The sequence below is a fragment of the Eucalyptus grandis genome, chromosome 3, assembly GCF_016545825.1.
Source record: "Eucalyptus grandis isolate ANBG69807.140 chromosome 3, ASM1654582v1, whole genome shotgun sequence".
In the NCBI taxonomy this organism is placed as follows: domain Eukaryota; kingdom Viridiplantae; phylum Streptophyta; class Magnoliopsida; order Myrtales; family Myrtaceae; genus Eucalyptus; species Eucalyptus grandis.
This window is the reverse complement of record NC_052614.1, coordinates 5,997,122-6,024,129: the sequence shown is the minus strand read 5'-3', so window position 1 is coordinate 6,024,129 and position 27,008 is coordinate 5,997,122. Positions and strand designations below refer to the sequence as shown.

Below are 27,008 nucleotides of genomic sequence, written 5' to 3'. Positions count from 1 at the left end.
GTGCGGCATTGAAAGAGGTGCAACCAGTTGGTATGAACATGGATCGACAACACCATCTCTCCTAAAGTGGCCACCGAACTACCTCCAACCGAAGAAGCCCAAAAATTTTGGGAAAGCATACGAGAAATGTACGTAATGCTTGATAGGGCTAAGATATTTTCAATAATCCAAGCCCTATTGGAGCTAAACCAAGGAAATATGTCGATTTTTGCAGTTTTCAATTGGCTATCAGTATTACGAACATATTAGAGGAAGCCGAGGAAAAATTACAAGGGCTGGAGGAAACCTAGCTTAATATCGAGCAATGAGAGAGAGAGAGAGAGAGAGAGAGAGAGAGAGAGAGAGAGAGAGAGAGAGAGAGTAACTCGTTTTTTGTTGCTCTTGAATGAGAGTTACTTACCTTTTTGTAGTCAGATCCTTGCCATGGAACCGGTTCCTTCCCTTGTTTAGATCTTCCAGCTCGCTGTGCAAGAGGAGTTGCAGCAGTTGGCCTCATCGGAGTATCTCAAAGTCAGCGACAAAGTTGTCCTCGCAGCCAAGGTGATGCTGGACTAGTGCCTACTCACAGTGAGGTTTGGCCATGGCCACCTTAGAGGCACGGGGAGGAAGGGACCGCTCAAACTAGGGATTGTAGAGTAAGAAGATGAAGTCTCACCTTATTTTCAAATGGATGGCCGAGATTGGATCTGGCAATCCAATGGCCCAGGACGAGCGTGCCCCTCATTTAGCACAAATGGATGTCCCATATTACCCTGGTCGATCGGATGGTAGGCTCATATATCCCGCACGATCGGACGGCTTAGGATTCATCCTCGTGACTCCAAGATCGGATGGCCCAAATCGAGCCATGACGGCACCAGCTTGGAAAGGATCAAATGGACAGATTTTTTCCTCATCTTCCAACAAATCATACGTTCACAATTTTAAAGGAAAAGGTAAATTTTGTGATTATTGCAAATGCGCCAAGCCCCTCAATAAAGATCAATTGCAGGGATTAGGAGCACTTTAAGCCAATTGGGAATAGAGGAAAAAATGAACAGCTATGCGGGTATTTCTTACTGCTTGAGCTCTATTTCTAGTAAAGCATAGATCATTAATTTAGGTGCTAATAATCACATAGTTTGCGATGAACATTTCTTTTCTAAAACCCATAAAGCATCTTTTCATACATTTGTACGGCTTCCAAATGAAGAAGATACCTCTATCACTAAGATTGGGGACGTTCAACTTAGTCCTTCCATTACTCTAAAAAATGCGTTACTCATTCCCAAATTCCAATTTACACAACTCCCGTCGAGTCTTTTTTGATTCTGACATCTATTTCTTTCAGGCCTCTTCAATTGGAAAATTGATGGACTTGGGTAACTATCACGAGGGACTGTATTTTTAGGCCACTCTTCCAAAATTTTTTAATGTTTCACATTTTCCTTGAATAAGGAAACATGAGTTCCTTTCAACGTGATGACACGAGGAAGAGACTAGCTCGAAAATACTTTTGATAGTTTATGTAACTTTTATTGTTGGATTCATTGTGATATATATCAAGGTGGCAGTTCGAGTGGGAATACTGGCGCAAGGAAAATAACGGGCATCATTGTCAGCATCGTGCTTTCCGTGGTGTTTCTTCTCGTTATCACGGTTATTTACATGAAGTATAAGAAAGCTAGTAAAGTCACTTTTATCAGATAGTTATGCTTTCAAAGCAAAATGTTTATCTTGATCCAGAATAGTCATTTTTTTACTATTGTTAGCATATGTTTTAAATGTTGCTGCGCTGCATCAATTGTAAAGTTTCATCAGATCATCTTTCTTTAGAAATTTGAATAAACCACGTGGCGTGAAAAATACAAATGAACCAAATGTTCTTCAAGCGACGGCAAGCATAACAAATTTTCGGCCAATGAATTAACTATTTCACATTTACTGCCTCGATGATATATTTGTAATTTCAATTATGTTTTTATTGATCCCATATTAATACAAGAAGATCATGGCTTTTGTACCGATAGTCATCTCTTAATCTGGAATCGCAAGAGGTTGGGTTGTGACAATAACAAATAAGCAGCATTGCATGTCACCACGTGACAAGATTCCGGGCATCCACACGCCTTGAAATTCATGGCCACATAGGCATCTCACATGAGGTCACACGCCTCACACATGACTCGGTCATGTGCCAATTACCTGCCAAGATCATGTGCCATTCGCACGGCTATTCCATTGCATCTCCATGAACCATCACACGCCAGAATAAGCGCATAGCAATAGGAGGTCATGTACCGTGCACATGCTTTTGTCACATGCAAATCACATAGCCTTCCTATGGATGATATCGCGAACCGTCGCATGCTCAATCAAGTCCTTAGGTGGCCGGCCATATAGTGGGATTTTCCTCTACCATGCTACACATTGTTGATAGGATTTGATTGCTTGGTTGTCAATTAATCTAGCGGTTGCTTTCGGTTACCTGACTCTCCCTATCTTCACATACCATTGGATCAAACTGCAATCTTACCTTCCTAGTTTAATTGACCACCGTATCTAATGCTCACCGTCCATCTTATGTTCATGTTGACCTTGACAGTTGATTCATATTGTACACATTAGCCTTCAAATTTCAATCACAACCTTTCTTATTCTAATTTGAGCTAGCCTTTAGAGCCTATATATAGACCCCTCCATCATTCGTTATGAGGACACGCTCATTCAGACCTCTCAAAGAAACTCTGAAAATTTCTGTGCCTCTGTGGCAATGATGCCAGGGGTCAACGCATTGTCTCCGCCTAAACAGGTCATTAATTCAAACCAAAAGAAAAAAGAAAAAAAAGATCATTGTTTTGTTGAGGAGATTATATTCGAAACAAGTTCTTCGAGTTGTGGCAAGTACTCGATATTTTCCACCCAATCAGGTGGTCATTTCCGTGAAAATCTAGACATGCAAATTTGCATGCTCATGCTGACCGACCATCATAATTTGGTATAGCAATACGAACTTACGGTGTTTAATCAGAGATTATGCAGTTCTCACTTCCATTTATTATGCCAGGAAGATACATCTCGGAAATGTTCAGCTTACATCCATCAGTATTGTACGGTTCTCGCACCTCGCATATATTAAACGTTCCATAAGGTTGCTCTCCGAGGAGTCCAAATAGACTAGAAGCAGTAGACAATCACATCCATTTTTTACATAATACAACACAACAGTAGGCTGCACAAAATCATATATTTACCTGATCCGGGCACTACCCTTTATGGAGTACTCCGCTTTGTTTAAATTCCATGTACTCGTAATTCATCGAGATGTCTGTGGCTTGGTTGTGCTTGCCATCCACCAGCTGCTCCGCTGGCACAACGACAGTGTCGGGTGACGGTCCAGTGGAAAAAGGGATCGATATCCTTGTAGCCTTGTTGCTCACGACAGCTCGATGCAAAACGCCCTTGTATTTCCCATTGCTCATAATCTTGCACAGTTGCAAAGTTTCAAGAAAAAAAAAACAAAGTATTTGCAATGAGCTTCCTCCGTTCAATGGCTAAACCAGAGTAAATTACAGAGATTCGTATCAATCTTTTTGCTGATTAATATCCGGTTAAAGAAACAAAGACGATAGAGTACGTTTCAGCAAATTTTTAAGACAACCGTATTTTCTGCATTTCTATGTTATGACAATTTTCCTTCAATAAATACCTACACTGTATCTACATCTATAGTTCTATGTTTCACAATTTACCTTCCATAAACCAAGGCACACAGTACAAACCGAGATTTGAAATTAATTGGACCTCTCTTGCAAGACAGATAAGGGAGATTAGAAAGATAAAACGTGGATTTCTGTATATTTACCTCGAGCTGATCAGCGGTGTTGACCACAAAGGCATTCGGAATGGGATCAACTTTGACCCACTTCCCGCCATGGTGCACCTGGAGGCCGCCAATATCATTCTGCATGAGGATGGTCAACAGGCCATAGTCTGAGTGCGGGGTAGGCCCATGGCAAGTTCTGGCTGTGGGCACGGCGGATACAGATTCGCTGCTAATATCTGTAGGCTTGAATCCATGTTCATTGCCTCGTCGATATAGCCCGGTCCAAGTCCTAGGCTCTCCGATACACCCTTGAGCAATTCCCTGGCTAATTTCCGGAGCTTCCCAGTGTACTCAGCTAAAACTTCACTGCAACAAACATTGCTCGCATTTATCAGAAGAAATGCCGTGGTGGAGTTCTTTTCATCTTTAGGAATTTCACAGGTTTTTATCACTCTTTCTTTTATCTGGGGTATTACCAATTATTTTGCCCCATCAAATGGGATCCGCACTGCCCTTTTTTTTTTCTAGGCTTACAAACTTGTTCTTGTTTGATATCAAGATGATCCAAAATAATGGTATCCTAACAAAAGAATCACGTACTTATTTCAAGACTACTAGATTTCTAGGTAAAAGTAGATCTACTGTACAAAACTAACAAACCAGAACCCAAGATGCTTAAGATCTCGCGCATCAGATGGGTTGAAGTTGTTCAAGTGCTTCCTGCAGATATGGCAACTCTGGTATACAAATCACGTCATGTCGTACATAGGTAACTTTAGAGCTCAAGTCTGCCACCCAAGTGGACAGTCTTATACACGGACAGAGATTGGAATTAGTCAAGTTGAAGATTCGGTGTTACCAAGAAGAATTTGTTCAAGTTCCTCATCATGTTTTCTTTTTCTGATGTACCCGATAATATTACAATGTGCACTAAGATCTCGATGCAATCTTTTACTGTGCACTAAGATCTGGATGCATTGATAACTCCGAAGTACCAAGTCAAAGATTGATAATTCTGAACATTATTTTAGCATGATACGGTGCGCAGAGTAACAACTTATTTTGCTCTACCCACATACGTACTCTTGAATTTTTCGATCCCTCAAGATTCTGTAATTTCATTCTATACTCGATTGCCAAAAAATTGTCCCCAAGGGAAAGGTTCTGCTGCTTCTTGGACTTTAGCGTTAAAGCTACAGTAAGGAAATATAGTTGTTATTACCACTATTTGTAACCTAATGATCACTCACCCACAATAAATAAATAAATAAATAGACAAATGGTATTAAGAAAACAGAAATTTCAGTACGTATATGCAAACTGAGAACTTGCACGCAAAACCGACAGAGGGAGGGAGAGAGTGGATACCTCATGCCTTCTGGCTCGGGAGGGCAGTGAAACTTTGGATACACCATCATCTTCAGAAAATCTCTCCAGAGGAACACTTTGTCGACCGAAGCTCTGAAGCTCGTCCCGTATATTATGGGATCCAACAGGTGCTTCCCTTGGAACTCATTCTTCTCCTCCTCTGTCAGATCGAAAAATCCCATCAGCGCGTCGACCGTCGCCTTCATTTGACTCTTGGGCACTCCGTGGTTGATCAACTACTTACATATACAACCAAAGGCTATCATCAATACATAGCGAACAACACACTGTCGGATCATGTATAAAGAGTTTATGTCATACTGATGACGAGGAATGACTCCAGCTTTTATGCCAATTACAAAAGATAGATTTAAAAAGACAAAAGCTGTCTGGTTTGATTTACGTGCAGCGCCCAATCTCATGCATGCTATGTCAGGAGAATAGTTTATCACTATTTCTGTTTAGCTCCGGCATGAATGAACAATCATGGGTTGAATCAGCCAATTCAATTTATATTTTTCGGCAAAAAAATACCCAAAGTGCCCAAACTTGACATAAGAAGACAATTAAGTGTCAAAAGTTAAAAAAAGTAACACTTAAGTGCTTTTAAAAAAAAAACAAATGGGATACTTAAGTGTCACATCCGATGAACCCCACTGAAAATCTTACGTGACGATTTTTTATTAATTTTGCTCGCTTACGTGGCTTGCCAGAAGACTGACTCAGCAAAGAAACACAAAAGCGACGTCGTTTTAGCACAATTCAAATTTTAATATAAAAAATAATTAAACTAAATTTAAAATCAATTTTTTAAGAAAAAAAGGAGCTCGGCCACTGGCTACCTTCTTCCTCCTTTTTTTTTAAAAAAGGAATTGTTCCCGAAACAAAGAATTTACTTTTTCTACTTCTCAATTATGTTCCAAATCTACTTCCGAGAACAAAAATAGAAATTTGTTTTCGGAAACAAAAATTTTACCAAACAGATTTCTATTCCAAATCTACTTACGGAAACAAAATAATAGAAATTTTCATTATTTGGCCAGTTGCCAAACGCGGCCCAAGTGTCCCAGACTTTATATTTTTCCTAGCCTTTTTTTGAGTATTATAAACGTGACCAGCGAAGATACCAACTGTTTGCTTCGGATGCTCGCCACAAAATCTAAATAAAGAAAATTACTATGAAGCAGATAATGAACAAGCTAGGAACATGCGTACCATGAAGATGCCCAGTCTTCACAAGCCTTGGCAAGATCCGAGACGGCTTTACACCGTTGATCGGGATTACTCGAGGAGAGGAGAGAGAAGTCGATGACGGGGATGGAGTCATCGTGGTCGGGATGAACGGCTTGATCACCAGAAGTCGGGGTGGTGAAGGCGTAGTGGGAGGGAATGGAAGTGAGGTTGGTAGATTCAGCTAGAGTCTTAGCACTGGTTATTTTGAGCTGAGGAGAACTAGCTTCTTGATGTGGTGGTGCTACTGGGGAGACGGTATCCATTTGAGGCGAAGCTGACTGTGACATCCCAAATTTCTGATTCTGTTTTCAATTAAATGAGACGGACTTTTCATCGACGTGCTTATAGTTCAATTCTCCGAGCTGATCACTCACGAGATAACTAGTCTATCTCGGTGAAGCCGTTAAGGAATTTAAATGCAATAGGCTTGAGAATCGACCATGAACCGATCTGCTCGACCGTATAAATCTGCAAGGATCAATACGACACTTTGTCGATAATCGAACGTAGATCGCAATAGGTCGATTCGACCGAGATATGTAATTAGAGTGTGGGTGATTCCACCTGATTTCAATATCCTCGTCGACCGGCACTGAACTGATTATTCTGTTGTTTTGGGTACCCTGTGTCCGTATTTGAAACCTTGAGATTTTCACGACAATCGGGAGTCGCTAATGTGTCGAAGATTTATGTCGTGGCTTGAAAATAATCAACCACGGTCAATTGCACTGAAAATTTCCTAAAAGCTACCCGGTAGATTAGGACGCGCTCAAATCGCGCCGATTGAAATTAACCGTGATTTTAAACCCGGATTCAGAAATTGAAGGTTCTGGCATGTCACAATTCATTTTAGGAACGTCGACTCATCTCCAAGATTTTTCTACAAACCGAGATTTTGGCGGAAAAGCAAAGTAAGGCCGTTTTTGTTCGGGATTGTCAAAGGGCCGTTTTTAATCAAATCTTCGGGATGCAAGTTGGATCATTTGGCAGGGAAATGTCATGAGAAGGCCGAGGACACATGGACCGATTTATTTGAACTTCAATTGAGCTTCAATTGATTGGAATTAAGAGAGAATTGAATGGATTGAATGGGGAATGTCCAAAATTCGTAGCTCCCATGGCACACCACATTTTTGCACCTATTGCCAAGCTTGTAGAGGAAGATTGGAGGAGAGAGAGAGTGGCTGAGGTCATGTGGTGTCATGGTGGGGGCAAAGCCAATGAGAAGATGGCAAGTGTTGAGCTCTAGAGAGCCCAAGGAGACCCCACTCTTCAGCAGCTTCTTCTCCCTTAATCCAAGGCTTTCTCCATTGTTGTTGTCCATCTTGAACTTCAAAGAACCAGAGGAGATCAGCCCTCAGCCGCCCAAGACCGTCGCTTGCTCGCCGGACCTCTTTTTCCCCTTGTTTTCCCCTCGTTCCAGTTTCTGCTCCAGCCGACCTTTCGCCAAAGATCCGAGTAAAAGTTAACTTCCCGATTGAATCAGCGAACGAGCCACCCATCGCCGCGAAGAAGACATCCAGCCCGTTCCGGAACACCTCACCGCTCGCCGGAACGATTCTCCGGCTGTCCCGTACGGCCGCCCGAAGCCGCCGCTCGCCGGACCGTCTGGACTGGCCTGGTTCCGCCTGTTTCGCTCGTTTCGCGGTTTTCAGCCATTTTCTCCCCATTTCTACCCTACCTCCACCCATACCAACCTCCAATAAGATTTCCTTGACCCCCGGGAGCCGCCGGTTGCCAGCCACCCGCTTGCCAGAGCTCCGATCAGCCCGTTTCGCCGTTGAAGTTGCTGGTTTCTTCTCTGCAGTTCAGTCCAGCTCAGAAGCAGAAGACAGCAAGAAGTTCCAGACTTCGTGGCCCGTTTTCAAGCCCTTCCCGGCCTCCGTTGGTGTCGCCGCTTTGGGGTTTATCGACCGCCTTGGTGTCGTGGTCGCCGTGAACTCACCGGCGCGCAAAACCGGTGAGTTTATCCTCTAAACCTTGCTTAGTAAGTTAATCATGCTTAAGGGGTGTTTAGATTAGTCTAATTAGGTTTAGGTGGTTAGATTAGATTATTTTAATGTAAATTAGATTAGTTGTATGATTAGTTTAATGGATGTTTAATTAGGGCTAATTGTATGTTTAAATTAGTGTAATCTAATTTAAGCCCTAATTAATTATTTTTAATTAAATAATTATTTCGATTTTTTAAATATTATTTTATTATTTTATATTATTATAATATAGTATTTAATTATTTAATTTTCGGAATTAAATTTAATTATTTAATAATTTCGAAAATTATGCTTGGGATGGCCGGTTGTTAGAATTTCGCGATCGCATTACGAGTCCGGTCGGTTGTATCAATTGTATGCGTAATTGCGAAATTGAGTGAAAATGATGATTATGGTTAATTATTCCAAAGTGAGGAATTAAATGAAATTGGAGAAGTTTTGGTATTTAACTTGAAAATACCCGGTGTTAGTTTCTAGCATCGTGATTGGTTTGTATGGCCGTTTGAATCGATTGGATTGATTGATTGATTTAATTGAGGTATGGATTGGGTTATTGTTGAATTGATAGCTTTGGCGAGCAGTTGTTTATATATGTATCAGCTTGGTCGAGCAAATATTATATACATATACGCTACAGCTTCAGTGAGCTATCTATACGCTACAGCTTCAGTGAGCTATCTATACGCTACAGCTTCAAAGTGAGCTATCTATACGCTACCCGCTTCGTGAGCTATCTATACGCTACAGCTTCGAGCTATCTATACGCTACAGCTTTAAGTGAGCTATCTATATGCTACGTTCAATTTGCTACCGTCTATATAATATAGCTTTGGAGAGGATTTGTCGTATTAACGACTGGTTTGATAGACGGTATGGAAAGATAGATAATGGGATTGAATTGAATCATTGTGAATGATCAATGTGATTGAGAATTGAATTGTGCGACGTGCGGGAAGGATCGAGGCAAGGTAAGTCCTCTATTCTCTTTGTGTGGCTAGAGCACCACCGGGCTTATTTTCTTCCTAATTGAGTTTTAGAGGGTAGGACTCGCCGAGACATCGTCTCATCCCGGTTGTGGGATAATATTTCAGGTCCCTAGATGGCGGATCCTCCGAGCTTTTTGGTAGACCAGGTGAGGGTCACTGAGAGGATTTTTGACTATGCCGATCCCGGAAGTCATTGGGTCTATGAGCTTGTGGTGACTACCATCTGGGTTGATGAGAACCTTCCTGGTAGGGTCCCTCATCGATTTAGAGCGTGGTATCGCTATAGACCTGATGGATTCCTGGATGGCCCTCTCAGGTGTTTTGATATTCCCCCTGGTATTATAGATGCCGCTCTAGGTGAGAGTGCTGTTGATCCTCCAGATGGGTTGGTGGAAGACCCGATGCCCCCGATGCCCGTGGAGCCCGAAGAGCCGGCGAATGGACTGTCTAGCTGGTCTTAGGACAGCTTTGTTTTTGAGGACTGATCTTCTATAGATCTTTTGTTAATAGCCTAGTCCTTGTAAATTGACTCGGTTGATATGTATAAAGATGTGTGGTTGGTTTTGAAAATGTGATCCCGCTTTTCTATCCCAATTGAGTTTTGTCTGGGGATTATTTATCCGCTTCCGCATGTGTAATTGAAAAGAATGGGTCGGCGACGTGTCCCGGGAAGTCGCATTTCTATCGACCACAAGGGATGTGCGCGTGCTCGAGGTTCGGGCGTGACATCCCGTTTATGGTATCGAGCGGGTCTATGATTGGAGTGATAAGGTGCGATGGTTTATGGGATAGTTAGTAGGAATGACTTTGAATTCATGCTGGTGCATGTGATTTCTAGTTGATTGGTAAATTGTTTGGTAGGTCACTCAATTCTAATTCAATGTGAATTGGAAAGCAGTGTATCTAGAGAGAACTTGCGTTATGAGTGATCAGGAGAGAACTCCTAGGAAGAAGACCATGAGTCTAGTCACTCGGGGGAGGACGCCAACAAGGGTCGGTACCCGAGGTGGACGTGGTCGAGCGCAAGCTGAGGCTAGCGCTAGTGGAGTAGCACCACCTCTTGTTGGTGCTGGGGTAGCAGCCCCTGGTGATCCGAGGATCGACGGGATCCTGCAGATGCTTGAGGCCATGGGGAATCGGTTGGATCGCGAGCTCGAATCAAGCCGCCGCTATTACTGCTGCCGTTGCTGCTGCCACCGCTACTGCACCTGCTGTTGCACCCGCCGCCGCACCAGTTGCCGCGCCTGTTGTTGCACCTGCTGAAGTCCCACCTAGGGATGTGGTCGCTGGGAGACCAATGCATAAGTTGGTGGAGCATTTCCGGAGGTTGAATCCACCGAAGTTCACTGGGTCAGGAGACCCCGAAGCTGCAGTTCTTTGGACCAAGGGCTTAGAGAAGGCTTTTGCACTGCTAATGTGCACTGAAGTGGAGAAGGTAGCTCTTGCAGTCTACCAACTAGAAGGTAATGCTGAGATTTGGTGGGAAGCCGCGAGAGACACAGTATTCCCTGAAGGCGTAGTTCCATGAGTGGAACGCCTTTCTCGAAGTTTTCAACGACAAGTACTTTTCTGAAGCTGCCAAAGAAGTGAAGATGGTAGAATTTCAGCGTCTTCGCCAAGGTACTATGACCGTAGACCAGTATGAAGCGAAGTTCACGGAACTATCGCGGTATGCCCCCGAATTGGTCGAGAATCCGGTGAACCGAGTTAGGAGGTTCAGAGATGGGCTTAGGCCGGAACTGAGGAGTTCGTTGATACTACTGAACTTGAGAAACTACAATGACTTGTACAAACGGATCCAGATGTTTGAGAGAGACCAGAATGAGAGAGCTGCCGCATCTGGGTCGCGGTTTGGGTCGAATAGAGAAGGTAATCGGTTTGGGAAGAAACCGATGTATGGAGGAAAGTATCATGTTCCGCCCAATAGGAAGGGTGGAATTGGGAAGTCAACGCCAAATCAGAATGGTGCATGTCGCTTCTGTGGAAGGCGACATGGTACAGCCCCATGTTATATTAGGATGGGTGCTTGCTACGAATGTGGCCAACAAGGTCACCTAGCCAAGGATTGTCCTAGAAAGCAGAGAGGACCGCAGCAGTTACCGCCGCCGCCCCGTTGGGTCGACAATAGGGGTTTGTGCCGCAGATCGCACCACAGGGTGGACCGATTAGACCTCCAGCTCAGGGAAGGACGTATGCCATCACAAGAGGACAGGCGGAGGAAGCGCCTAATGTGATTACAGGTACGGTTTCGTTGAACGACCATGCTGCTTATGCTTTGTTTGACCCTGGCGCCACTCATTCTTTTATAGCTGAGCAGTTTGTTAAGCTGATAGGATTAAGTCCTGAATTGTTGGAATCGGTGGTTAGCAAATCTACACCGTTAAAGGATAAGGTGTTAGTTGCATTGGGTTGTTCTTTTGCAAGTTAGTGATTGGTGAGCGAGTGGGGAAATAGATCTGATAGTCCTAGCCATGTATGATTTTGATGTGATTATTGGCATGGACTGCTCACCAAGCAACGAGCTAAGATGGACTGTTATCGTAAATCGATTCAGCCTTAACCCATTAGGGGTGAGAGTTTCGAATTCATTGGGAGTCGAGGAGGACCCTCGATTGCTCGATCTCGTCGCTTGAGGCAACCCGTTTGTTAGACGGGGTTGTCAAGGTTACTTAGCGTCGTAGATACGATAGTCGAGAGCTGAAGCTAGAAGATATATCGTGGTTCGAGAATTTCTAGATGTGTTTCCTAAAGAGTTGCCAGGTCTACCGCCAGAGAGAGAGATCGAGTTTGTGATTGAACTAGCACCCGGGACAGAGCCAATCTCTAAGGCTCCTTACCGGATGGCGTTGTCTGAATTGAAGGAGCTGAAGGTGCAGATGCAAGAATTGCTGGATAAGGGATTCATACGCCCTAGCGCATCGCCTTGGGGAGCACCAGTTTTGTTCGTGAAGAAGAAAGATGGTTCGTTACGTCTGTGCATCGATTACCGTCAACTCAATCAAGTGACGATTAAGAACAAGTATCCACTTCCGAGGATTGATGACTTGTTTGACCAGCTTCAAGGAGCGTCGATATTTTCAAAGATCGACTTGAGGACGGGGTATCATCAGTTGAGAATCAAGAAGGAAGACATACCAAAGTCAGCGTTTCGTACTCGATACGGCCATTATGAATTTACTGTAATGCCGTTTGGTTTGACGAACGCTCCAGCTGCTTTTATGGATCTGATGAACCGTGTGTTCAAGGAGTATCTAGATCAGTTTGTAATTGTGTTCATCGACGACATCTTGGTGTACTCAAGAAGTCTAGAAGATCATGAAAGACAGTTGAGGATAGTGCTACAGACTCTGAGGAATCATGAGCTGTATGCCAAGTTCGATAAGTGCGAGTTTTGGTTAACTCGTGTGGCGTTTCTAGGTCACGTGATTTCAGGTGAAGGAATAGCAAAGGACCCGTCCAAGATTGACGCAGCAGTGATCAACCGGCCGAGACCGACGACAATGCAATGAGATCGAAGTTTTCGGGTTTGGCGGGTATTACAGAAGGTTTGTGGAAGGGTTTTCAGTATTTGCGTCGCCGTTAACTCGTTTACTGAGGAAAGATGAGAAGTTCGTGTGGACAGACAAGTGCGAGTGTAGTTTTCAAGAGCTTAAGAAGAAGTTGACTACCGCACCTGTGCTGACCATACCGTCTGGTCCTGGAGGTTATGAGATCTACAGTGATGCGTCTTTCAGTGGACTGGGTTGCGTGTTGATGCAACATGGTAGGGTTGTTGCATACGCGTCCCGTCAGTTGAGGCCTAATGAATTGAATTACCCGACGCATAACTTAGAACTCGCAGTGATCATCTTCGCTCTGAAGATTTGGAGACATTATTTGTGCGGAGAAAGATTCTAGATCTTCACCGCCATCACAGTCTCAAGTATCTATTCTCTCAGAATGAGTTGAATATGAGATAGCGTCGTTGGATGGAACTCTTGAAGGACTATGACCGTGATATTCGTATCACCCCGGAAAAGCAAATAAGGTCGCCGATGCTCTAAGTCGGAAGTCTTCAATAGCTCAGATGGTACTCAAGGAATGGAGATTGATCGAGAAAGTTCGAGATTCGGGTTTCAAATTTGAGGTAGGCCACCTTTCGAACCTTATGGCCACCCTCAGAATTGAGCCGGAAGTTCAGATCAGAATCAAGACGCTTCAATGGACAGATCCAGAGATTCAGAAGATTCTGCAAGAGACAGAAAAGAAGAATGCTAACTTTCAGATTGCTGAGGATAGAACACTGAGGTTCCAAGGACGATTGTGTGTACCTGACGATGTGGAGCTTAGAGAGGAGATTTTATCGAGGCTCATCGTAGCGCTACAGCATTCATCCCGCAAGACGAAGATGTATCAGAATCTGCGTCAACATTATTGGTGGTCTGGTATGAAGGCGGACATCGCCAAGCATGTCGCCAAATGTCTGACCTGTCAGCAAGTAAAGGCACAGCACTGTAAGCCGGGAGGACTTTTGCAACCTCTCGAGATTCCCGAGTGGAAATGGGAACATATCACGATGGACTTCGTGACTGGACTACCAAGGAGTCAAAGAGGAAATGATTCGATTTGGGTAGTGGTCGATAGATTGACGAAGTCGGCTCACTTCATTGCGCATTTAAAGGACCTTAGTTTGGATAGACACGCGGACCTGTATGTGCGTCAGATCGTTCGTCTGCATGGAGTGCCAGTGACGATTACTTCGGACAGAGACCCGAGATTCACGGCCGCTTTTTGGAAAAGCTTGCAGAGTGCTTTAGGTACGAAGCTGCAGTACAGTACGGCCTATCATCCTCAGACGGATGGCCAGTCTGAGAGGACTATTCAAACCCTCGAAGACATGCTGCGAGCTTGCGTACTGGATTTTAAAGGGAGTTGGGAAGAGCAGCTTCATCTCGTCGACCCGCCTACAACAACAGCTTATCAGCGAGTATTCAGATGGCACCTTTCGAAGCGTTGTATGGCGAGCATGCAAACACCCGTGTGTTGGGATGAGGTTGGTGAAAGAAAGCTTACAGCCCAGAGTTAGTTCAGCGTCGGTGGAGGGTTGCGGTGATCGATCGGATTGCGGACCGCTCGGGTCGTCGAAAAAAGCTATGCGGACAAGCGTCGAAGACCGTTGGAGTTCCAAGTTGGTGATCACGTTTTTCTAAAGGTGTCGCCAATGAGGGGTACTTCGCGCTTTGGAAAGAAAGGAAAACTGAGTCCGAGGTACGTAGGTCCCTTTGAGATTCTGGAAAGAATCGGGATTCTGGCGTATCGTCTTGCATTACCGCCAAAGTTGGCGCAAGTGCATGACGTCTTTCACGTGTCGATGTTGAGGAAGTATGAGCCTGACCCGACCCACGTGCTTAATTTTGAGGAATTGGACGTGGACGACCGTGTGTCGTACGTTGAAAGCCCGGTTCAGATCGTGGATCGCAAAGAGCAAGTTCTGCGCACCAAGACCATTCCGTTGGTCAAAGTGGTCTGGCAACACCACGGCACTGAAGGAGCAACCTGGGAAAGTGAAGAGTCGATGAGAGAATTGTACCCCCACCTTTTTGATTCAAGGATTGTAATGGATTAAATTTCGAGGACGAAATTTTTATAAGAGGGGAAGAGTTGTGACATCCCAAATTTCTGATTCTGTTTTCAATTAAATGAGACGGACTTTTCATCGACGTGCTTATAGTTCAATTCTCCGAGCTGATCACTCACGAGATAACTAGTCTATCTGGTGAAGCCGTTAAGGAATTTAAATGCAATAGGCTTGAGAATCTGACCATGAACCGACTGCTCGACCGTATAAATCTGCAAGGATCAATACGACACTAAGTCAGAATCGAACAGATCAGTAATAGGTCGATTCGACTGAGATATGTAATTAGAGTGTGGGTGATTCCACCTGATTTCAATATCCTCGTCGACCGGCACTGAACTGATTATTCTGTCGTTTTGGGTACCCTGTGTCCGTATTTGAAACCTTGAGATTTTCACGACAATCGGGAGTCGCTAATGTGTCGAAGATTTATGTTGTGGCTTGAAAATAATCAACCACGGTCAATTGCACTGAAAATTTCCTAAAAGCTACCCGGTAGATTAGGACGCGCTCAAATCGCGCCGCTATTGAAATTAACCGTGATTTTAAACCCGGATTCAGAAATTGAAGGTTCTGGCATGTCACAATTCATTTTAGGAACGTCGACTCATCTCCAGAAGATTTTTCTACAAACCGAGATTTTTGGCGGAAAAGCAAAGTAAGGCCGTTTTTGTTCGGGATTGTCAGAGGGCCGTTTTTAATCAAATCTTCGGGATGCAAGTTGGATCATTTGGCAGGGAAATGTCATGAGAAGGCCGAGGACACATGGACCGATTTATTTGAACTTCAATTGAGCTTCAATTGATTGGAATTAAGAGAAATTGAATGGATTGAATGGGGAATGTCCAAAATTCGTAGCTCCCATGGCACACCACATTTTTGCACCTATTGCCAAGCTTGTAGAGGAAGATTGGAGGAGAGAGAGAGTGGCTGAGGTCATGTGGTGTCATGGTGGGGGCAAAGCCAATGAGAAGATGGCAAGTGTTGAGCTCTAGAGAGCCCAAGGAGACCCCCACTCTTCAGCAGCTTCTTCTCCCTTAATCCAAGGCTTTCTCTATTGTTGTTGTCCATCTTGAGCTTCAAAGAACCAGAAGAGATCAGCCATCAGCCACCCAAGACCGTCACTTGCCTGCTAGACCTCTTTTTCCCCTTGTTTTCTCCTCATTCCAGTTTCTGCTCTAACCGACCTTTCGCCAAAGATCCAAGTAAAAAGTCGACTTCCTGGTTAAATCAGCGAGCGAGCCACCCATCGCCGCGAAGAAGACATCTAGCCCGTTCCGGAACACCTCACCGCTCGCCGGAACGATTCTCCGGCTGTCCCGTACGGCCGCCCGAAGCCGCCGCTCGCCGGACCGTCTGGACTGGCCTGGTTCCGCCTGTTTCGCTCGTTTCGCGGTTTTCAGCCATTTTCTCCCCATTTCTACCCTACCTCCACCCATACCAACCTCCAATAAGATTTCCTTGACCCCCGGGAGCCGCCGGTTGCCAGCCACCCGCTTGCCAGAGCTCCGATCAGCCCGTTTTCGCCGTTGAAGTTGCTGGTTTCTTCTCTGCAGTTCAGTCCAGCTCAGAAGCAGAAGACAGCAAGAAGTTCCAGACTTCGTGGCCCGTTTTCAAGCCCTTCCCGGCCTCCGTTGGTGTCGCCGCTTGGGGTTTATCGACCGCCTTGGTGTCGTGGTCGCCGTGAACTCACCGGCGCGCAAAACCGGTGAGTTTATCCTCTAAACCTTGCTTAGTAAGTTAATCATGCTTAAGGGGTGTTTAGATTAGTCTAATTAGGTTTAGGTGGTTAGATTAGATTATTTTAATGTAAATTAGATTAGTTGTATGATTAGTTTAATGGATGTTTAATTAGGGCTAATTGTATGTTTAAATTAGTGTAATCTAATTTAAGCCCTAATTAATTATTTTTAATTAAATAATTATTTCGATTTTTTTTTAAATATTATTTTATTATTTTATATTATTATAATATAGTATTTAATTATTTAATTTTCGGAATTAAATTTAATTATTTAATAATTTCGAAAATTATGCCGGGATGGCTTGTCGTTAGAATTTCGCGCCGATCGCAAAGAATGTCGGTCGGTTTGTATCAATTGTATGCGTAATTGCGAAATTGAGTGAAAATGATGATTATGGTTAATTATTCCAAAGTGAGGAATTAAATGAAATTGGAGAAGTTTTGGTATTTAACTTGAAAATACCCGGTGTTAGTTTCTAGCATCGTGATTGGTTTGTATGGCCGCTTTGAATCGATTGGATTGATTGATTGATTTAATTGAGGTATGGATTGGGTTATTGTTGAATTGATAGCTTTGGCGAGCGATTGTTTATATATGTATCAGCTTGGTCGAGCAAATATTATATACATATACGCTAAAATTCAAAGAGCTATCTATACGCTACGCCCTTCGTGAGCTATCTATACGCTACAGCTTCAAGGTGAGCTATCTATACGCCCAGCTTCAAAGGAGCTATCTATACGCTAGGGTCCACCCGAGCTATCTATACGCTACGCCTTCAAAGGTGAGCTATCTATATGCTACAGCTTCAGCGAGCTACCGTCTATATAATATAGCTTTGAGAGGATTTGTCGTATTAACGACGGTTTGATAGACGGTATGGAAAGATAGATAATGGGATTGAATTGAATCATTGTGAATGATCAATGTGATTGAGAATTGAATTGTGCTGACGTGCAGGAAGGACTGAGGCAAGGTAAGTCCTCTATTCTCTTTGTGTGGCTAGAGCACCCTGGGGCTTATTTTCTTCCTAATTGAGTTTTAGAGGGTAGGACTCATCCGAGACATCGTCTCATCCCGGTTGTGGGATAATATTTCAGGTCCCTAGATGGCGGATCCTCCGGAGCTTTTTGGTAGACCAAAGTGAGGGTCACCGAGAGGATTTTTTGACTATGCCGATCCCGGAAGTCATTGGGTCTATGAGCTTGTGGTGACTACCATCCGGGTTGATGAGAACCTTCCCGGTAGGGTCCTCATCGATTTAGAGCGTGGTATCGCTATAGACCCGATGGATTCTTGGATGGCCCTCTCGGTGTTTTGATATTCCCCCAGTATTATAGATGCCGCTCTAGGTGAGAGTGCTTTGTTGATCCTCCGATGGGTTGGTGGAAGACCCGATGCCCCGATGCCCGTGGAGCCCGAAGAGCCGGCGAATGGACTGTCTAGCTGGTCTTAGGACAGCTTTGTTTTTGAGGACCGATCTTCTATAGATCTTTTGTTAATAGCCTAGTCCTGTAAATTGACTGGTTGATATGTATAAAGATGTGTGGTTGGTTTTGAAAATGTGATCCTGCTTTTCTATCCCAATTGAGTTTTGTCTCGGGGATTATTTATCCGCTTCCGCATGTGTAATTGAAAAGAATGGGTCGGCGACGTGTCCCGGGAAGTCGCATTTCTATCGACCACAAGTGGGATGTGCGCGTGCTCGAGGTTCGGGCGTGACATCCCCGTTTAAGTGGTATCGAGCGGGTCTGTGATTGGAGTGATAAGGTGCGATGGTTTATGGGATAGTTAGTAGGAATGACTTTGATTTCATGCTGGTGCATGTGATTTCTAGTTGATTGGTAAATTGTTTGGTAGGTCACTCAATTCTAATTCAATGTGAATTGGAAAGCAGGTATCTGTAGAGAACTTGCGTTATGAGTGATCAGGAGAGAACTCCTAGGAAGAAGACCATGAGTCTAGTCACTCGGGGGAGGACGCCAACAAGGGTCGGTACCCGAGGTGGACGTGGTCGAGCGCAAGCTGAGGCTAGCGCTAGTGGAGTAGCACCACCTCTTGTTGGTGCCGGGGTAGCAGCCGGTGATCCGAGGATCGACGGGATCCCGCGATGCTTGAGGCCATGGGGAATCGGTTGGATCGGCGGGCTCGAATCAAGCCGCCGCTATTACCGCCGCCGTTGCTTTGCCGCCACCGCTACCGCACCCGCTTTGTTGCACCCGCCGCCGCACCCGCCTGCCGCGCCCGTTGTTGCACTCCGCCGAAGTCCCACCTAGGGATGTGGTCGCTGGGAGACCAATGCATAAGTTGGTGGAGCATTTCCCGGAGGTTGAATCCACCGGTTCACCGGGTCGGAGACCCCGCTGATTCTTTGGACCAAGGGCTTAGAGAAGGCTTTTGCACTTTGCTAATGTGCATCAAGTGGAGAAGGTAGCTCTTGCGGTCTACCAACTAGAAGGTAATGCTGAGATTTGGTGGGAAGCCGCGAGAGACACAGTATTCCCTGAAGGCGTAGTTCCAGAGTGGAACGCCTTTCTCGAAGTTTTCAACGACAAGTACTTTTCTGAAGCTGCCAAAGAAGTGAAGATGGTAGAATTTCAGCGTCTTCGCCAAGGTACTATGACCGTAGACCGATGAAGCGAAGTTCACGGAACTATCGCGGTATGCCCCCGAATTGGTCGAGAATCCGGTGAACCGAGTTAGGAGGTTCAGAGATGGGCTTAGGCCGGAACTGAGGAGTTCGCTGATACTACTGAACTTGGGGAACTACAATGACTTGTACAAACGAGTCCAGATGATTGAGAGAGATCAAAATGAGAGAGCCGCCGCATCTGGGTCGCGGTTTGGGTCGAATAGAGAAGGTAATCGGTTTGGGAAGAAACCGATGTATGGAGGAAAGTATCATGTTCCGCCCAATAGGAAGGGTGGAATTGGGAAGTCAACGCCAAATCGGGGAATGGTGCATGTCGCTTCAGGAAGGCGACATGGTACAGCCCCATGTTATATTAGGATGGGTGCTTGCTACGAATGTGGCCAACAAGGTCACCTAGCCAAGGATTGTCCTAGAAAGCAGAGAGGACCGCAGCAGTTACCGCCGCTTCAGTTGGGTCAGAATAGGGGGTTTGTGCCGCAGATCGCACCACAGGGTGGACCGATTAGACCTCCAGCTCAGGGAAGGACGTATGCCATCACAAGAGGACAGGCGGAGGAAGCGCCTAATGTGATTACAGTACGGTTTCGTTGAACGACCATGCTGCTTATGCTTTGTTTGACCCCGGCGCCACTCATTCTTTTATAGCCGAGCGCTTTGTTAAGCTGATAGGATTAAGTCCTGAATTGTTGGAGTCGATGGTTAGCATATCTACACCATTAAAGGATAAGGTGTTAGTTGCATTGGGTTGTTCTCAAGTTGCAAGTTAGTGATTGGTGAGCGAGTGGGGAAATAGATCTGATAGTCCTAGCCATGTATGATTTTGATGTGATTATTGGCATGGACTCGCTCACCAAGCAACGAGCTAAGATGGACTGTTATCGTAAATCGATTCAGTTTAACCCATTAGGGGGTGAGAGTTTCGAATTCATTGGGAGTCGAGGAGGACCCTCGATTGCTCTGATCTCGTCGCTTGAGGCAACCCGTTTGTTAGACGGGGGTTGTCAAGGTTACTTGGCGACCCCGTAGATACGACAATCGAGGAGCTGAAGCTAGAAGATATATCGCTGGTTCGAGAATTTCTAGATGTGTTTCCTAAAGAGTTGCCAGTCTACCGCCGAGAGAGAGATCGAGTTTGTGATTGAACTAGCACCCGGACAGAGCCAATCTCTAAGGCTCCTTACCGGATGGCGTTGTTATGAATTGAAGGAGCCGAAGGTGCGAGATGCAAGAATTGCCGGATAAGGGATTCATACGCCCTAGCGCATCGCCTTGGGAGCACCCGCTTGTTCGTGAAGAAGAAAGATGGTTCGTTACGTCTCGTGCATCGATTACCGTCAACTCAATCAAGTGACGATTAAGAACAAGTATCCACTTCCGAGGATTGATGACTTGTTTGACCAGCTTTCAAGGAGCGTCGATATTTTCAAAGATCGACTTGAGGACGGGGTATCATCGCTTGAGAATCAAGAAGGAAGACATACCAAAGTCAGCGTTTCGTACTCGATACGGCCATTATGAATTTACTGTAATGCCGTTTGGTTTGACGAACGCTCCAGCTGCTTTTATGGATCTGATGAACCGTGTGTTCAAGGAGTATCTAGATCGTTTGTAATTGTGTTCATCGACGACATCTTGGTGTACTCAAGAAGTCTAGAAGATCATGAAAGACAAGATTGAGGATAGTGCTACAGACTCTGAGGAATCATGAGCTGTATGCCAAGTTCAGTAAGTGCGAGTTTTGGTTAACTCGTGTGGCGTTTCTAGGTCACGTGATTTCAGGTGAAGGAATAGCAGTGGACCCGTCCAAGATTGACGCAGTGATCAACTGGCCGAGACCGACGACAGTAACAGAGATCAGAAGTTTTCTGGGTTTGGCAGGGTATTACAGAAGGTTTGTGGAAGGGTTTTCAGTATTTGCGTCGCCGTTAACTCGTTTACTGAGGAAAGATGAGAAGTTCGTGTGGACAGACAAGTGCGAGTGTAGTTTTCAAGAGCTTAAGAAGAAGTTGACTACCGCACTGCGTGCCGACCATACCGTCTGGTCCCGGGAGGTTATGAGATCTACAAAGATGCGTCTTTCTGGGCTCAAGGTTGCGTGTTGATGCAACATGGTAGAGTTGTTGCATACGCGTCCCGTCAGTTGAGGCCTAATGAATTGAATTACCCGACGCATGACTTAGAACTTGCAGCTATCATCTTCGCTTTGAAGATTTGGAGACATTATTTGTGCGGAGAAAGATTCCAGATCTTCACTGACCATCAGAGTCTTAAGTATTTATTCTCTCAGAAGGAGTTGAATATGAGACAGCGTCGTTGGATGGAACTCTTGAAGGACTATGACTGTGATATTCTGTATCACCCTGGAAAAGCAAATAAGGTCGCTGATGCTCTAAGTCGGAAGTCTTCAATAGCTCAGATGGTACTCAAGGAATGGAGATTGATCGAGAAAGTTCGAGATTCGGGTTTCAAATTTGAGGTAGGCCACCTTTCGAACCTTATGGCCACCCCTCGAATTGAGCCGGAAGTTCGATCGAATCAAGACGCTTCAATGGACAGATCCGAGAGATTCAGAAGATTCTGCAAGAGACAGAAAAGAAGAATGCTAACTTTCAGATTGCTGAGGATAGAACACTGAGGTTCCAAGGACGATTGTGTGTACCTGACGATGTGGAGCTTAGAGAGGAGATTTTATCGAGGCTCATCGTAGCGATTCATGAGATTCATCCCGGGCAAGACGAAGATGTATCGTAATCTGCGTCAACATTATTGGTGGTCTCGTATGAAGGCGGACATCGCCAAGCATGTCGCCAAATGTCGACTGTCGGCAAGTAAAGGCACAAAGACCGTAAGCCGGGAGGACTTTGCAACCTCTCGAGATTCCTGAGTGGAAATGGGAACATATCACGATGGACTTCGTGACTGGACTACCAAGGAGTCAAAGAGGAAATGATTCGATTTGGGTAGTGGTCGATAGATTGACGAAGTCGGCTCACTTCATTGCAGTACGAAAGGACCTTAGTTTGGATAGACACGCGGACCTGTATGTGCGTCAGATCGTTCGTCTGCATGGAGTGCCAGTGACGATTACTTCGGACAGAGACCTGAGATTCACGGCCGCTTTTTGGAAAAGCTTGCGAGTGCTTTAGGTACGAAGCTGCAGCCGGTGATGACGGCTGACTATCATCCTCGACGGATGGCCAAAGCCCGAGAGGACTATTCAAACCTCGAAGACATGCTGCGAGCTTGCGTCTGGATTTTAAAGGGAGTTGGGAAGAGCAGCTTCATCTCGTCGACCCGCCTACAACAACAGCTTATCGCAGAGTATTCGATGGCACCTTTCGAAGCGTTGTATGGCGAGCATGCGTAACACCCGTGTGTTGGGATGAGGTTGGTGAAAGAAAGCTTACAGCCCCGAGTTAGTTCAGCACGGAGGCAGCGGTTGCGTGATCGAAGCGGTGCACCGCTCAGAGTCGTCAGAAAAGCTATGCAGACAAGCGTCGAAGACCGTTGGAGTTCCAAGTTGGTGATCACGTTTTTCTAAAGGTGTCGCCAATGAGGGGTACTTCGCGCTTTGGAAAGAAAGGAAAACCGAGTCCGAGGTACGTAGGTCCCTTTGAGATTCTAGGAAAGAATCGGGATTCTAGCGTATCGTCTTGCATTACCGCCGAGGTTGGCGCAAGTGCATGACGTCTTTCACGTGTCGATGTTGAGGAAGTATGAGCCTGACCCGACCCACGTGCTTAATTTTGAGGAATTGGACGTGGACGACAGAGTGTCGTACGTTGAAAGCCCGGTTCAGATTGTGGATCGCAAAGAGCAAGTTCTGCGCACCAAGACCATTCCATTGGTCAAAGTGGTCCAACAACACCACGGCACCGAAGGAGCAACCTGGGAAAGTGAAGAGTCGATGAGAGAATTGTACCCCCACCTTTTGATTCAAGGATTGTAATGGATTAAATTTCGAGGACGAAATTTTTATAAGAGGGGAAGAGTTGTGACATCCCAAATTTCTGATTCTGTTTTCAATTAAATGAGACGGACTTTTCATCGACGTGCTTATAGTTCAATTCTCTCGAGCTGATCACTCACGAGATAACTAGTCTATCCGTGAAGCCGTTAAGGAATTTAAATGCAATAGGCTTGAGAATCTGACCATGAACCGACTGCTCGACCGTATAAATCTGCAAGGATCAATACGACACTGTCAGAATCGAACAGAGATCAGTAATAGGTCGATTCGACTGAGATATGTAATTAGAGTGTGGGTGATTCCACCTGATTTCAATATCCTCGTCGACCGGCACCGAACCGATTATTCTGGCTGTTTTGGGTACCCTGTGTCCGTATTTGAAACCTTGAGATTTTCACGACAATCGGGAGTCGCTAATGTGTCGAAGATTTATGTCGTGGCTTGAAAATAATCAACCACGGTCAATTGCACTGAAAATTTCCTAAAAGCTACCCGGTAGATTAGGACGCGCTCAAATCGCGCCAGATTGAAATTAACCGTGATTTTAAACCCGGATTCAGAAATTGAAGGTTCTGGCATGTCACAATTCATTTTAGGAACGTCGACTCATCTCCAGAAGATTTTTCTACAAACCGAGATTTTTGGCGGAAAAGCAAAGTAAGGCCGTTTTTGTTCGGGATTGTCAAAGGGCCGTTTTTAATCAAATCTTCGGGATGCAAGTTGGATCATTTGGCAGGGAAATGTCATGAGAAGGCCGAGGACACATGGACCGATTTATTTGAACTTCAATTGAGCTTCAATTGATTGGAATTAAGAGAGAATTGAATGGATTGAATGGGGGAATGTCCAAAATTCGTAGCTCCCATGGCACACCACATTTTTGCACCTATTGCTGCTTGTAGAGGAAGATTGGAGGAGAGAGAGAGTGGCTGAGGTCATGTGGTGTCATGGTGGGGCAAAGCCAATGAGAAGATGGCAAGTGTTGAGCTCTAGAGAGCCCAAGGAGACCCCACTCTTCAGCAGCTTCTTCTCCCTTAATCCAAGGCTTTCTCCATTGTTGTTGTCCATCTTGAACTTCAAAGAACCAGAGGAGATCAGCCCTCAGCCGCCCAAGACCGTCGCTTGCTCGCCGGACCTCTTTTTCCCCTTGTTTTCCCCTCGTTCCAGTTTCTGCTCCAGCCGACCTTTCGCCAAAGATCCGAGTAAAAAGTTAACTTCCCGATTGAATCAGCGAACGAGCCACCCATCGCCGCGAAGAAGACATCCAGCCCGTTCCGGAACACCTCACCGCTCGCCGGAACGATTCTCCGGCTGTCCCGTACGGCCGCCCGAAGCCGCCGCTCGCCGGACCGTCTGGACTGGCCTGGTTCCGCCTGTTTCGCTCGTTTCGCGGTTTTCAGCCATTTTCTCCCCATTTCTACCCTACCTCCACCCATACCAACCTCCAATAAGATTTCCTTGACCCCGGAGCCGCCGGTTGCCAGCCACCCGCTTGCCAGAGCTCCGATCAGCCCGTTTTCGCCGTTGAAGTTGCTGGTTTCTTCTCTGCAGTTCAGTCCAGCTCAGAAGCAGAAGACAGCAAGAAGTTCCAGACTTCGTGGCCCGTTTTCAAGCCCTTCCCGGCCTCCGTTGGTGTCGCCGCTTTGGGGTTTATCGACCGCCTTGGTGTCGTGGTCGCCGTGAACTCACCGGCGCGCAAAACCGGTGAGTTTATCCTCTAAACCTTGCTTAGTAAGTTAATCATGCTTAAGGGGTGTTTAGATTAGTCTAATTAGGTTTAGGTGGTTAGATTAGATTATTTTAATGTAAATTAGATTAGTTGTATGATTAGTTTAATGGATGTTTAATTAGGGCTAATTGTATGTTTAAATTAGTGTAATCTAATTTAAGCCCTAATTAATTATTTTTAATTAAATAATTATTTCGATTTTTTAAATATTATTTTATTATTTTATATTATTATAATATAGTATTTAATTATTTAATTTTCGGAATTAAATTTAATTATTTAATAATTTCGAAAATTATGCCGGGATGGCCGGTCGTTAGAATTTCGCGCTGATCGCAGCAGTCCGGTCAGTTTGTATCAATTGTATGCGTAATTGCGAAATTGAGTGAAAATGATGATTATGGTTAATTATTCCAAAGTGAGGAATTAAATGAAATTGGAGAAGTTTTGGTATTTAACTTGAAAATACCCGGTGTTAGTTTCTAGCATCGTGATTGGTTTGTATGGCCAGTTTGAATCGATTGGATTGATTGATTGATTTAATTGAGGTATGGATTGGGTTATTGTTGAATTGATAGCTTTGGCGAGCAGTTGTTTATATATGTATCAGCTTGGTCGAGCAAATATTATATACATATACGCTACAGCTTCAGTGAGCTATCTATACGCTACAGCTTCAGTGAGCTATCTATACGCTACAGCTTCAGTGAGCTATCTATACGCTACAGCTTCAGTGAGCTATCTATACGCTACAGCTTCAGTGAGCTATCTATATGCTACAGCTTCAGCGAGCTACCGTCTATATAATATAGCTTTGGAGAGGATTTGTCGTATTAACGACTGGTTTGATAGACGGTATGGAAAGATAGATAATGGGATTGAATTGAATCATTGTGAATGATCAATGTGATTGAGAATTGAATTGTGCTGACGTGCAGGAAGGACTGAGGCAAGGTAAGTCCTCTATTCTCTTTGTGTGGCTAGAGCACCCTGGGGCTTATTTTCTTCCTAATTGAGTTTTAGAGGGTAGGACTCGCTGAGACATCGTCTCATCCCGGTTGTGGGATAATATTTCAGGTCCCTAGATGGCGGATCCTCCGGAGCTTTTTGGTAGACCAGTGAGGGTCACTGAGAGGATTTTTGACTATGCCGATCCCGGAAGTCATTGGGTCTATGAGCTTGTGGTGACTACCATCTGGGTTGATGAGAACCTTCCTGGTAGGGTCCCTCATCGATTTAGAGCGTGGTATCGCTATAGACCTGATGGATTCTTGGATGACCCTCCCAGGTGTTTTGATATTCCCCCTGGTATTATAGATGCCGCTCTAGGTGAGAGTGCTGTTGATCCTCCAGATGGGTTGGTGGAAGACCCGATGCCCCCGATGCCCGTGGAGCCCGAAGAGCTGGCGAATGGACCTGTCTAGCTGGTCTTAGGACAGCTTTGTTTTTGAGGACTGATCTTCTATAGATCTTTTGTTAATAGCCTAGTCCTGTAAATTGACTGGTTGATATGTATAAAGATGTGTGGTTGGTTTTGAAAATGTGATCCTGCTTTTCTATCCCAATTGAGTTTTGTCTGGGGATTATTTATCCGCTTCCGCATGTGTAATTGAAAAGAATGGGTCGGCGACGTGTCCTGGGAAGTCGCATTTCTATCGACCACAGTGGGATGTGCGCGTGCTCGAGGTTCGGGGCGTGACACTGACTCTCTTCTTCTCTATCTCTAACCTCTTTTTTTGGTCTGTTCTATATCTAAACTTTGCTCTCATCAACTTAGCTTGTGGCTCGTGGACATCAAGAGTCGGTCGTTTTATACAGTGTCAATACTTGGGTTATGGAATCAAGCTGTTCCCAGATTTCCAAGATCCTCCTTCCACGTCTCTTGTTCGGATTATTCGTTTCACCATA

General features: G+C 45.0%; 1 protein-coding gene and 1 pseudogene across 1 annotated transcript; one reads left to right on the top strand and one right to left on the bottom strand.

The window, feature by feature from the left end:
* Positions 1–3,245: 3,245 nt before the first annotated feature.
* LOC120291591 lies at positions 3,246–6,669 on the bottom strand (annotated as a pseudogene).
* An 18,183-nt stretch (positions 6,670–24,852) lies between these two features.
* LOC120291096 lies at positions 24,853–26,601 on the top strand. Its single transcript, XM_039308027.1, has 2 exons — positions 24,853–25,075; positions 26,178–26,601. The coding sequence occupies exon 2, from the start codon at positions 26,186–26,188 to the stop codon at positions 26,522–26,524; it is 339 nt and encodes a 112-aa protein (XP_039163961.1). The 5' UTR covers positions 24,853–25,075; positions 26,178–26,185; the 3' UTR covers positions 26,525–26,601.
* The last annotated feature ends 407 nt before the right edge of the window (positions 26,602–27,008 follow it).

Coding starts and splice junctions, on each gene's coding strand:
- LOC120291096 (XM_039308027.1), top strand. CDS start 26,186: ATGGCGGATCCTCCGGAGCTTTTTGGTAGACCAGTGAGGGTCACTGAG.